General features: G+C 30.3%; 1 protein-coding gene across 2 annotated transcripts in view; it reads right to left on the bottom strand.

Moving 5' to 3' along the window:
- The window catches only part of LOC145256060 (serine/threonine-protein kinase STK11-like), a 96,281-nt gene extending 92,867 nt beyond the window's left edge, over positions 1–3,414 (bottom strand). For both annotated transcript variants that reach the window (XM_080114648.1, XM_080114652.1), the window contains exon 1: positions 2,656–3,414. In XM_080114648.1, coding sequence (XP_079970774.1) covers positions 2,656–3,314 — 659 coding nt within the window. In that variant the 5' untranslated portion in view covers positions 3,315–3,414. The remainder of the gene's footprint in view (positions 1–2,655) is intronic.
- Positions 3,415–14,846: the final 11,432 nt, after the last annotated feature.

Genomic DNA, 14,846 nt, shown 5'->3' with positions numbered 1-14,846 from the left:
ACTTCCCCATATTAAGTATGCATGGGTTTCTAAATAACATTATTTCAGCATGGTCCGGATTCTGCATTAGTACCTTTCACTTGAACCTAACCCTTCATATGCTTAGTGTTTGCTAGGGTCTGCCAAATGATTGTGAAAAATGGACCGCATGTTTACGTGACGTCAGATTTGTGTTAACTATACGAACTATGGAAAAGCAGAAGCGCCTTAATGATTTTTTAAAACCTTTATCTTGTTCAAACTGCAATTAATTATCTTTGTTATAATTTTGTTAGGTTTTAAGATTTACACAGTTTAATGATTAATAATATTATAAACATTTGTATATTAAATATGACATACGGTTTTACCGAATGTTCATTCAGTTACCTACAAGCTTCCATATTTTGTTCAATAAAAAGAGACAAACCAAATGAGGGGGGGGGGGCTACAAAATGCTTAATATTTGTGCAATAATATTTTCAAATTGGTTTTAATCTGGTGATAAAATAGCTGACAAGAGTCATGTTAATATTAAAACTTAATATTTTTTTTTAAATTTAAACAATTATTTAAAAGTCTATGTTGTAACGGAACATTTTGAAATAATGGAATTTTAATCGTTTTAATCTTTTAAAAATTAATGTTTACGAAGTTTCTTTTTCTTGGCAATTCAACTGATTATAGTATATATTAATTCGAAAAAACGCTATTTAAAAAAAAAAAACAATAATGATATTAAGTTTATATTAATTTTTTAATTGCAACTTCAAGGTAAATTTTTGTTCAATATGTGTATTTAAATTTAAAAAAAATAAATATTTTTTACTTACTTGAACTCTTATGTTTCATAATAGAAATTTCGATAGATTTAAATATTTTGTTCGAATTTCGAAAAAATAAATATGGGGTGGGGACACACACACATACTAAAAAAATATTTCCGTTCGTATATTTTACAAAATCTGCATTTTATATGTAATTTCATTCTAAAATGGAGAAGTATCGAAAATTTCACGAAAATCTGACCATTAGTTGATTTTTGCTAGATTTATTAAATACGGGTATGTTTTCACGTTCGGAATGTCTACTACATGGGAACGTTATTTTAAAGCGCCAATTATGTAAACACGATTTTCGTTCAATGAAAAAAAATTTTTTTAATTATTACTGGTTTATTTTGCCCTTCTTTTAAATGGTACAAAAGTTATATTGATAATATTCATTTATAATAAAGTTACATCGTGTTACATATAGGGGGGGGTAATTCTGTGGTGAATTTTAGCAGTCCCTAGTGTTTGCCTTTTTACATTTTTTCAAATCATAAATTACTTTGACCATTTTCAGTTCTGATTCTCCATTAAAATATTCAAATCTTCTGGATAGCCATTCATTCACTACAAGACCCCAATTTTTATACAAATCTTATCAGTATAAGTTAACTTTGTAAATACTATGTCCATAAATCCTTACTATAAAGTAAATATTTAGAAAAAGTAAATTAAATTACATTCAAAATATTTTCAAATAAATCCTAGTGCTAATGAATTAGTTCTTTTTTTTTTTTTTTTGAACGATTTAAAAACTGAATTTAGGATACTAAAACCTACACAGTTAAAAAAATGATCTCAAATCCATCATCTGCCTTTGCTTTCTCCAGGCACATTAATTATTAATATTTATTTTTAAGACAATTTTTTGTTTTAATTTATTTAAAATCAACAAGAGTGGAAAACAACTCTAACATTAGACTTAAAAAGTGATTCTATTATTACAATGAAAGAAAAGGTCGACCATGGATTTTAGACAATTAAATTAATTACAATGACATTTAAATTCGTCTAGATTAATCGGTGCATATTCAGAATTGCAATTATGGCAATAATTAAAAATTTAAAAAGCAAAAAAAAAAATGTGCGTACCAGTCGCAGAATGAAAAAATATTTTTTAAAAATCATGTAATTTGATCAAGTTTTTTCTACTCAAGAAAAATAAATTTTACGACTAAACAAGTAGTAGTGTTTTCCTTGGTCAATAGGCCAAGGAAAACACTACTACTTGTTTAGTCGTAAAATTTATGGAGACAATAGAATTCAAAGTGTTCAGATCAAAATCAGCCTTATGTTCAATACAGTTTAGTTACTAAAGTTATGATTTTCAGCGATTTTACTACTAAACTTAGTAGTAAAATCGCTGAAAATCATAACTTTTGATTTTCTTAGTTTAAAAGTAAATATTTAATCAATTCACATAATTTTTGGAATATGAGTTTCATTCCGTGATGAGTGCATACATAAAGATTTTTCTGCATTTTTTTTTTTTTAAAGTGTGATTTTGAATAAGCACTGATTAATCTTATCTTTAAAGATCTTTGAATTGTAATTAATATTTCATATATTCACCTTCAGATTAAGTCTAATGTTAAATAATTAAAAATGTTTTCTGCTCTCAACTTGAAATTAAGAAAATTCTTTAAAATTCTAATAAATGTATATGAAAAAAAAAGGCAGACATTGGTTTTCAAACCATTTTTCGATTTTGCAGGTTTTAGCACCCAAAATTCATCTTTCAAATTGGTACCTAAATCCCAGATAAGACATTAGAAACAATGTTGTCTGCTTTTAATAATTGCATTATTAACGCCATCCACCTCCTAATACAATGGTTGATACATACCTCTTAACGTTTTTGATCCCACTTGGGATTTTTCTCAGCTTCTTTTTCTTGAGAATCTTGACAGCCCTTCGACACAAAGTTTCTGTGTCTAAAACCTCCTTCACCTTGCCGTAGGAGCCTTCACCTAGAACATCACCCATCAAGTATTTGCCAACATGTTTAGCTCTTCGTTGCCGCCGCTGGTATACAATCTGATCAGAGTCGACCCGGCGGAAAATGAGCGCCGACGAAAGCGGCTCATCAGCATTAAGAAAATCAAAATCACATGGCGGGTAATAGCTACTCTTGTCCGTCATCTCAAACTTGATAATGTCAGGTTCATCATCAGGGTATTCGTCGTCACCACCTCCACACCGGAATGACTGTGGGGGGTCACCGTAAATGCCATGCTGTTCATCGTTACCGAATCTGCCCTGACATAAAAGAAAATGTTCATTTGCCTTCCCCGATTGCAGAAATTCCCGGTGCCGATGACTATCTTCATCTTCTACATCACACAATAACCGCGGCGGGGGAGGAATATTAGATCGACCCATTGGATGACCACCAACAGCGGTTTCGCTTACGTGAACCTCATCTTCAGTGATCTTGGAGTTATCCGCTTGAAAGTTCCCCGGTTCCGATGAAGATGCAGCTGGTGTGCATTGTGGTTCATCCATAATCCAAAAGAAGTGTAGGTCCTACGAGATATATATATATATATTATATATATATATATATATATATATTTTTTTTTTTAATATAGTTAAGGTTTTTTGGTTTTTATATTTTTTTTTTTTTTTTTCAAGAAAAAAAATATAAAAAATTACTGGTTTTCGTATTTACCTTTTTCTTTTTAACCCGAGGATTGCATTTCTGCTTTAAATACACATAGCTGTGTCTATTCGTTTTAAGAAACATTAAAATGTTCTCAAAAAACTAAAGTAAAAAGGTGTTCATGTATAGAGAGTTACAGTAAACAAATTAGTGGTCAATTGTTAGTAATAAAAAAAAAAAAAAAAATGACTAAATAAAAATCAGTTTTTTTAAATGTTAAGGAAAAAAAAATATATAGTCTCACCAGTTTATTTCGACTTTTAGAAAACTTAAATCTTACTTAAGACGCAATATAAATGCATTATCTAAACCAACGACTATTTACAAACAAGTAAACCAAAACAAGAAAAATGTTATCAAAATGTCTTGGTGAATCTATTTTTTAAGCACGTGAAATTAACCTAATCAGTTAATTGAAATTACATGACAGATCTTTCGTATTTTCCAATAAATTAAATAAGGAGAACAAAAAACGGAAAATGAGAGGAAGGGCAAATATTTTGGAAAAAAAGGATTAACTTTTACTTCCTTACTTTCAAGACAATATCAGCATTTTTTTAGTTGTTGGGGGGGGGGGGAAATTATAGTTTTGCCATTTATTTTTGGAAATGCATCAAATACACCTCACAATAGTGTTATTAATAGTTATACAAGTTCAAGAATTTTAATTTCACAATTGGGGAAATAGTTAATTATTTTTAAGCTACAAATCAATGTCTGACGTCAAAAAGACCAAGTCGGAAATAAACAGAATTTCTATCTTTTCTAGTAAAATAAAACCATTTCAACCGTGAAAGATCTTGTATGTCTCCGTTACTTGCCTACATGCAATTTTCATGGATATATATTGAACCTTTTTATTTACTATTAATCGAATATTTTTGGAAGGCAAAAATTAAAGAGAAAACAGAGAATTTTTTAATTCTATTTTTTGTTTTTTTAATTGTGAACGTATCTCCTACCGGGTAACGTCAGATAAATATAGATTTTTTTTTTTTAGTCGGGAGAAGTTGGTGGTAAAGATTAGAACAAGACTATTTTAAGAAGTGTGTTGTAGTAGTGTGTGTTATCTTTAAAAATGTCAAGAGTGTGTAAAAAAGTTTTTGTGTTCAGGCTTGTCGAATCTTACACACAACATCATGCATATATTTTACTTTGAATGATGGATTTTATTACTTTCTTTTATAATTATTATAAAATACTTTGTTAAAAGAAGTTTGCGTTATTATCTTTTATGCCTGCCGAACCTGAAGTAAACATGTGCTAGAGTAGAATTTTTGTAAAAAAAAATAAAATAAAAATGTTTATTTTGAGGAAATGTTGTGGGCAGGGTGGGTCTCTTATAAAAGAAAAAAAAATCACTTAAAACTTGATCAAAATATTAAGGATAAACTTTCCTTAAAATATATTTTTAAAAAATAGCGCGTATTTTAAAGTTTGTAATATTTTGTGCGAAAAATTCAAAATGTTCGCATTATTTTATGCAATGCATATTTTTGTGCGTGTTTTTTTTTTTTTCTTTTATAAACAAATAGTTTTTATTTTTAGTGCAGTAGATATCAACATTAATCGCATAATTTTTATTTATTTTTTTTTTAATATGATTTTTGGATTATATTTGTTTATGGTTAATCTACGGTTATATCATTGACGAATAACTGAATATTTTCTAAGCCAAAAAGGAAATAAATTCTTAAAGAAAAAAATAAAGACAATATAAAAACGTACGTTGGGATCAGTTCAGTTCACTAATGCCGTCTATTGCATTTTAGCTACATAAAATGTGAAATTGTTTTGTTATTTATTTATGTATTATTCTGCGAGAGCCACTCTCTACATTTAATTATCAAGGTTGACAAAAGTTATTATCAAGTAATTCGTATTTTTGAAGACAAGTCAAAAATAAAATATGAATTTTAGAACGAATACGAATCAGTAGAGATAGAGTTGTAAGCGAGTGTTTGTAAGCGTGCGTATACTGCGTTTTACTGTTGTTTCAAGTATATACATCATAACACAAATATATATATATATATATGGGGTATATAGATACAAATGTATGTACCAGACGAAGTTGCTTTGGCTATTTTTCTTTTCTTTCTGGGTGGTAGTTGTTATTCCTTTTGTAGCATTTATATATTTTTTCTTCTTCGGGTCTGTTGTCAAAGACGGCCGGCGGCGATAGGGCGACGGACACTGATGGCGTTAATGTTATCACACGAATAGCAGGTAACGACTGGCAGAACCAAAGGAGACAGAAGAGGTTTCAACGGCGGTAAGTGTTTCAGTAAAACTGCAACAATGGAGGCAGGTGTCGTCGATGAATTCACAGAGAGCGTAATGATCGGCGTTGGTAGATAAGAGCTTGCCGACGCCATGTTTTCAACACAATCTCAAAGTGAGGCCAAGCAATTGTCACGTGACACAGGTGCAGTGCAAGGGAAACAACTCTACATTGCACATTCAGACAGCAGAACTCTTGATAATAAAATTGTCTGAATAGTTGTGTCTTCACGCGTTTCTTCCTTCTACGTGACTTATATATTATTTTCTTGAAAAAGGATTTCGGCCTCAACAGAAAGATGTTCAACAAAATGTTTAACCATAAAATTTACCAAAAACTATTAATATTAAACTATAAAAAGAAAGATACTAGAATTTAAGCAAAAAATATTTTATTTCAACTCAATCAGATGTGCCTTATGCACTAATAAAAATGCAATTGGCATTTTGTTGAACTTTTTAAGATTTTAAATATTTATAAATTTTCTCATTATAAAAAACGATTATTATATTGATTATAATTTTTTGACAGAAGAAATAAAATGAATATAAAACATTAGAAGAACAATGCAAAATTATCCAATTATATCAATAAATATTAGTAAATTGTGTAAATAAATCTTGAAAAAAAAATGATTATTTAGTAAATTGATTTTAATTTATTGTTTATTTAAAAAAATATTCAAATATTTTTAATCACTTAATTGTCAGCACATTTTTTCATTATCAAAAAAGATTATTGGATTATTTTTAATTTGCAAAATAAAAACCGGCAATGAAAAAATCGTAAATCAGCAAAAATTAATAAATTGTTTCATTATAAAAAATATTTATATACTACAGATATAATCTATGTTTAATTAATTTTAATCAAGTAAAACAAATATTTTCTTATCAATAGCATTGAAATAAAACAATCGTTTTTGTTATGATAAAATTTAATGAATTCGCTGATTCTGGATGTTTTAACTGTACTTCTATCTTTCCAAATTAAAATTAATCTAATAAATGTATTATTATGACAAACTTTATTGATAATTTAGTGACTTTAGATTTATCTTATGATTTAAAAATTTGTCTTCTAATGTTTTTTATGCAATTCATTTTATTTCTTCTGTCAAAAAATTATAATCAATATAATAATCGTTTTTTATAATGAGAAAATTTATAAATATTTAAAATCTTAAAAAGTTCAACAAAATGCCAATTGCATTTTTATTAGTGCATAAGGCACATCTGATTGAGTTGAAATAAAATATTTTTTGCTTAAATTCTAGTATCTTTCTTTTTATAGTTTAATATTAATAGTTTTTGGTAAATTTTATGGTTAAACATTTTGTTGAACATCTTTCTGTTGAGGCCGAAATCCTTTTTCAAGAAAATACCTAACTTTTTAAAATTCTATTCATCAACAACGTAAGCAACAATAAAAATAATAGAATTATATTTATTAATTAATAGAACATGCTAATGATCACAGGAAAAGTATTACATAAAAAAAATTTACAGAAATTTGTTTTAAATTCTGAATTTAAGTGATTCATAAAAGTGCTATCGTTCGCCTGCAGGGATACTGTTATAGCCCCATACCACGCTGATTGGGAGGTTAGCACTCAAGTTTTTGCTATTTCGATTGGATATATGGTCTGATTTTTCTCAATTATTTGTTTCTTTTATATTTTTCAAAAGAAATGCCAATATTGATGGACGACATTTTGGAATGAAAATTAAAATTATATGAAATATTGGTGTCACTGATAATATTTCACTTGTTATTATTCTAAATAAGGCAAGTAAAATGCCCAAATCGACTTTCATAAAAGTGAAGAATATCTGGTTTTACAATGAAATTTCTGCAAAAAAAATTTATTGAAATATATAATTTCGGAATTAATTCATTGAGGATCGTAATTTTAAAATAAAAATCTATTTGTTTGAACACACACATATTCCATTGCAGTAGAAAAATTCTATTTCTAGTGGCTTTTTGCAAATGCTCAGTATTTTGTTGACAATATTTGCGAATTGAAGAGTCAGTTTTGAGATAAATTTTGAATTGCTTGAGTGTAAATAAAATTGTTGTTTTTTTAACTCTAGTATCTTCCTTTTTAGAGTGTAATAATACTGATCAATAGTTTTCAGTAAAATAATTTTCCGGTTAAAATTTTATATTACATTTATCTCTTGAAGCAGAAATCGTGTCTCCAGTTTAGTTATGATTCATAACAGTGCTATTGTTCGCCTGCAGAGTAACAGTTACATCCCCATGCCATGCCTAGATGATGGTTGAATTTTAAAAGCAAAAACCACCACTATTTATTTCTATTGAATGTATGACCTTGTTTTTATCAAATGTTTGCTTCCTTTATATTTTTTCAAAAAAAATGCCAACAATATTGGACATTTTGGAAGGAAAATTGACATTATTAGAAAAGTTAGTGTCACTGACAATATTCCACTTAATATTATTTCTAACAATGCAAGTATAATGCCCAAAATCGACTCCATTCAAAGTGTGCAGAATAGCTGTTTTTACTTTGAAATTTGTTCCAAAAATATTTTGTTTTTTTGTACTGAAATTCATAATTTCAGCATTAATTCGCCGAGGATTATAATTTTCAAACATAAATCTATTTATTTGAACACACAAATATTTCATTGCAGTAGGAAACGTTCTAGTGACATTTTCCAAGTGCTCAGTATTTTGCTGACATTTGATACAATGTTTGAGCACTGAAGCATCAGTTTTGAGCAAACTTTTAAATTGCTGTCGACCATCAGTAGGATGAAGTTGAATAACTAATCTCTGTGGTATTCCAGCAATCTGCAAGGTTTGGAACCCACAGCCAACTTTAAAGGTGCAATTACATTCACTATCTTGTAGTCTTTGGCAGTTTTGTTTGTGTATTCTAAGACATTTCATCACTTTACTTTCTTCAAAAGTGAATAATTGTTTGGCACTGTCAGGACACTTGTTTATCAAAAATTCCCAAAATGCAATAGCACATTCTTGTTGGCCACTATTAAAAACGCCTCCGATTGATTCTCTAAGATCAGCAACACTGTGAGTGCCAGGGACAAGCAATCTTTTTAATTGCTGAATTGGCAAATCAATGTTTGGAATGCTTTTAATGATGTTAGACAACAAAGGAAGGTGGTAAATTGTCTGAACAATACTGTTAGCAAAACAAGCATTTCTTTCATTGATCAATTTGAGGTCCAAATTATTTTGAGAAATTGAATTGTCTATTTTCAGCCATTTTCTATTTGGACTATTATGTTTTTGCTTCAAATCATGATCTATAACGATTGTTTTTTTTCGTTTATAAGTCTGTTTGTACAATGACAAACTTTGAGGCATAACAGAACAAGGAGGAAGCGGTGGCAAATCAACCCTGTCTCTTTTGGCCCTCAATCTATTATATTCAGTCCATGCACTTTTGTTACACATGGTCAATTTATGAGGGTCAAGGTCAATCAAATAGACATTGCACAGCTTTCTAGCACGTGACAAAGCTACATAGGCCATTCCATCTGAAAAGACATCAGATCCCAAGTCAACAATGATACCATCGACTGAAATACCTTGGGTTTTGTGGACAGTTAAAGCATAGCTGAGTGACAAAGGTATTTGAGATCTAGTCACAAAGAGTCCAGGAGAAAGTTCATAGTCAGCTTGCACAAATTCAACATTGACTGCATATGATCAAATTTTACAGTCACAGCAACAACTTTGCTATCTTTCATTTGTATTTCAGTGACTGTACCCATTGTACCATTGCAAAGTCCTTTTTCAATATCAATATTTCGACGCAACATGCATCTAGCACCAATTCCAATTTTAAGCACAGTTTCAAGTCCAGCTGTGTCAGAAATCTTTTTAAGTTTAGAAGTTTTTGGTGTCTGTTTTGATTTTTTTTTTTTTTTGTTACGGTTTTTTGTCTTAAGTTGGAATCAGTTGCTGAAATTTCAATGATATGAATATTATTTTTTTTCAACATTTTATAATTCACTTCCTCAGCAGATTCATTTGTGGGTACAATGCAAATAATATGCATTTTCTTTTGCAAATTTTGCAAAAGATCAGTAACTTGATCAATATTTGCTTTTTGTTTAGGATTGATTCGATGCCTTTTCAAGATCTCAATATCCTAATCAGTTGGTGACCCAAGTCTTATTCTGTTAAGAATATTAACAAAGTTTTCATTGTCATCTTTTTGTCGCACATTTATGGTCAATTCATCATAATCGAAATATGACCACAAATTTATACCAGCAATTCCCAAATTTGATTTTCTAGCATCTTGAATAGATATTTTGGAAAATACAGGTTTTTCATTAACAGGTGGAAGCTGAAATAAATCACCAAATGCAACAATTGACATGTTTGCAAATGGATACACTTGTTTCCTAATATCACCAAAAACATCTTGCAAACGTTGGTGAATAAATGCTAATTGCAAGTGACTAACCATGCTTATTTCATCAATAATGAATAATCTCGCATATCCAAGCATGGTTCTCAAACTTTTTATTTTATCCTTTGATAATGGTTCATATTTAGGTGTAGAACCATGCTGCATATTTAGTTGAAAGACTATGGCATGTAGATCCTTTCAAAATGTAAGCACTGACACCAGTAGGAGCACAAATAACTACACTGGGTCCATTGATGGCAGGATATGTGAGAGTAATTTTATCTGCCAGTGCATTGATCAGAAAAGATTTGCCCACATCCACAAAACCATTAATAAATTTGAGAATTTGTGGACAATCGTCACAATTGCACCTGTGAATAGGATTTTCCTCATTCCAATGAAGATTTTGTTGCTCAAGTTTGGAAATAATTTCATTATAAATTTCTTTTTGAATGAAATTCAATTTTTGCTCATTTTCTAAAACTTGAACTTCAGTGACATGTCTGATTTGAGGCATATTCAAATCAGCTTCATTTTTATCTGCCTCTTTAGCCATATTAGGATCGCAATCAATTTGATCATCATCAGCGTTATTTTCATTTTCATAATTTTTAGATTTTTGCTCTATTTTTTTGTTTATTTCAATAGCATCTTTAATTTTTTTCTTAATACTTTCATAATTTGTCATTTCAGACAAATATGGAGCATTTTGATGTAATGATTGCTCATATGATTTACAGATTACAAATTGGCATATTTTGTTGTAACATAAACCTCAGTGTGAAATTCATTTTCATTTGAAAAGGATTCATTGTAAAGGTCAGAAATAGTAGCATCCCTGCTAACCTGGTAAATTAACTCACTATATATTGACCAGTCCCCTTCAAGTATTGCGATGTCATATTTGTTAAGCCATGTTCCAATCGACAATAATCGATATATTTTTCTGATCACTGTTCTCAGGTGTTGCGAGTGTGGTGACAAGAGTTTCAGCAGGGCCAGCTTGTCCGTGCAATCACTTTGGCCACAGCAATAAATTCTATCAGAATGCATACCTTTGCAACTTTGGAAACTATCCAATTTCTTCCTCATTTGAGCAATTGTCAAATTCGGACTCAAATCAGACAAATTGTTATGCAATCTTTTAGCATATTCCAATTTCTGAGCTGAGTCTGGACAGCCATCTTCGATTCTACACAGACGAGTCATTGATATTCTGTAGTCACTGTTATTAATTTGATTTTCATTGTGTCGATGAAAATTAGCATCTTTGCTTGACATTTCGAATTTGCAAGTAAATTTAGATGCTTTTTTTCTATGTTTATTTTTATATTTGTTATAATATGCTTTTGCACAAATTTTTTCTCTATTTATTTTATAATACTGGGCCATTTTCGCATGCATTTTTTCTCTATTTTTATTGAAATATTTTTTATTTGACTCTTTTTGCTTTTTTTTATAAGTATCATTATTTACCGCTTTGAGTTTTTTTTTTATAATTCTGAACTCTTTGTTTTATTTTATCTTTATTTTTTCAATAATATTCAGCTTTTCTAGCTTTTTCAGCAATTTTATCATATACTTTTTTATTGCCATCATTCATAATATATTCTTGACAGGCCACAAAATCACCGCAATACCACATTTACTCCAGGGGGGTACTACGTAAGTCCCAGGAGTCCTACGTAAGTCCCTTATAGTAAAAATGTTGGTGCTCATGCACTAATTGTAACACGCTATTATTTTCTTAATAATATAAAAGAAAGTAAGAATTTTATTGACAGTATTTGTAAACAAACAACAACAAAAAAAATAGTACGCTTACGTGTTGAAAATAATGCAAGAAAATGTTACATGTAATATTTTACACAAATACTGAACAGTAGCCCTCCCCTCTCTGTCTGTCTGTCTGTCTGTCTCTCTCTCTCCCTCTCTCTCTCTCTCTCTGTGTTGCTGTTATTATGGTAGTACGAATAGTGGTTTGTTTACGTTGTAGTTGAAAATATATCTTGCATTATTTACAAAAAGTTGTAAATAATGCAAGAAAATGTTACAGCCAGTTACAAAATTAAAAATGATAATAATATATTCATAATATATTCTTGACAGGCCACAAAATCACCGCAATACCACATTCACTCCAGGGGGGGGTCCTATGTAAGTCCCAGGAGTCCTACGTAAGTCCCTTATAGTAAAAATGTTGGTGCGCATGCACTAATTGTAACACGCTATTATTTTCTTAATAATATAAAAGAAAGTAAGAATTTTATTGACACAGTATTTGTAAACAAACAACAACAAAAAAAAATAGTACGCTTACGTGTTGAAAATAATGCAAGAAAATGTTACATGTAATATTTTACACAAATACTGAACAGTAGCCCTCCCCTCTCTGTCTGTCTGTCTGTCTCTCTCTCTCCCTCTCTCTCTGTGTTGCTGTTATTATGGTAGTACGAATAGTGGTTTGTTTACGTTGTAGTTGAAAATATATCTTGCATTATTTACAAAAAGTTGTAAATAATGCAAGAAAATGTTACAGCCAGTTACAAAATTAAAAATGATAATAATATATTCATAATATATTCTTGACAGGCCACAAAATCACCGCAATACCACATTTACTCCAGGGGGGGGGGTCCTACGTAAGTCCCAGGAGTCCTACGTAAGTCCCTTATAGTAAAAATGTTGGTGCTCATGCACTAATTGTAACACGCTATTATTTTCTTAATAATATAAAAGAAAGTAAGAATTTTATTGACACAGTATTTGTAAACAAACAACAACAAAAAAAATAGTACGCTTACGTGTTGAAAATAATGCAAGAAAATGTTACATGTAATATTTTACACAAATACTGAACAGTAGCCCTCCCCTCTCTGTCTGTCTGTCTGTCTGTCTCTCTCTCCCTCTCTCTCTGTGTTGCTGTTATTATGGTAGTACGAATAGTGGTTTGTTTACGTTGTAGTTGAAAATATATCTTGCAAAAAGTTGTAAATAATGCAAGAAAATGTTACAGCCAGTTACAAAATTAAAAATGATAATAATATATTCATAATATATTCTTGACAGGCCACAAAATCACCGGTAGTAATGTAACGGATAATCAAAAATAGGGGAAAAATCAGTTATGTAATATTTTACACAAATATTGAACAGTAGCCCCCCTCTCTGTCTGTCTGTCTGTCTGTCTCTCTCTCTCTCTCTCCCTCTCTCTCTGTGTTGCTGTTATTATGGTAGTACGAATAGTGGTTTGTTTAGGTTGTCGTGGAAAACTCTGATGAAACTAAAATCCGGCAATTTTTATTTTTTTAATAACGGTATTAGTATCAAAATATCTGAAAATGATATCTTAAACTAAACAGAAGAATGTCAAGGTAATTATTGTACTATTTCAGAAAATGTTCAATAAGTATGTCTCAAGTAAATTAATTTTTTATTTTTTCTACCGGTACCCTACGCTGGATTACACAATAGTAGTCTCTAAGTAACATTTTGTTTGTCTCGCAGTTACTTGCGAGACTAATTTCTTTTTAATCTACTTTTAATCTTGAAATTAATATTGAAATAAAAATGTAATAACGTAAAATAGTAAAGTGAACTTTTTTAATCCCATTTCAAAAATATAATTTTTATTTGGAAATTAAATCCATCAGAATGCATTTCGATGTCTTAAGTAAACAAGTTAGCCACTTTAATCTTTTGTTAATAATGAATTACTTTGTAACCTTATAAAATTTCTGATTTGAGAATTCTTACAAATTCTCGGGTATTGAACATTTTTTAAGCTTTTTGCATAAAATAAAGATTAAAACAACATTATCTTAGCAAAAGTAGTTACAGTTTTATAGCAATTTGGTTCAGTTAATGAGAAATCGATCATCATATTCCGTTGGCTTCCAAACTAATATAGCTGTAGCAGCCGAAACTCGCTACAATCACAGGCAGGAGGTAATACTCGCAGTTCGAGATTTGAAATCCATTTTCTCCCTGGCTTGTCCAATCACAAGCCAGCTCTCAGTCACATGACCGAGTGTATAAAAGGTAAAATCAAGAATGCTTTCTCTCTCTTACTCTCTTACTCCCTGGCTTCAGTTGGTAGCAGACATTAGCCTGGGAATTTGGCCCCAGACTGAACGTGAGTGCAACAAACAAACTTGATTTATCATGCTACAGAACTATTCTCGTTGATACACCGACACACACACACACACACACACACACACGACAACACGTAAACACACTGAATATCTTTCCCTTTCTTTCTCCTTCAACAGGCCTGACTAAAGTCTAATCTTCGTCTCCACATCAGGAACTCTTTTCACAACTACTATAAATACAAGCACGCATGAACACTGAACTCTCCAAACCTGTTTCTCTCATGTACACGCTATTAACGAAGATAACAAATAAAGTTATTTATTAATAGAGAATGAAACTCCATTTCATTGTTTCTTATTCTGTATATCTCTGGTCAGATTTGTAGGTTAAGGGTGTGGGTCGACAATTATAATCGGGATCTATCAATTTTGGGGATCGAGGTTGTAGGTGCAGGAGTCTCTAGAAGTTGAAAGTATTAGAGTATCCACAAGCCCATTAATGGTAAATTTAATATAATCTCCAATTTGCAAAAGGCTTCCACCAAACCACATCCTCACACATAAAATAAAAAATTTG

The sequence above is a fragment of the Euprymna scolopes genome, chromosome 3 (assembly GCF_053919585.1).
Source record: "Euprymna scolopes isolate OS-2025 chromosome 3, ASM5391958v1, whole genome shotgun sequence".
Classification (NCBI taxonomy): Eukaryota; Metazoa; Mollusca; class Cephalopoda; order Sepiida; family Sepiolidae; genus Euprymna; species Euprymna scolopes.
Note: the sequence above shows the minus strand (reverse complement) of the source record. Positions and strands in the feature narration are given on the sequence as shown.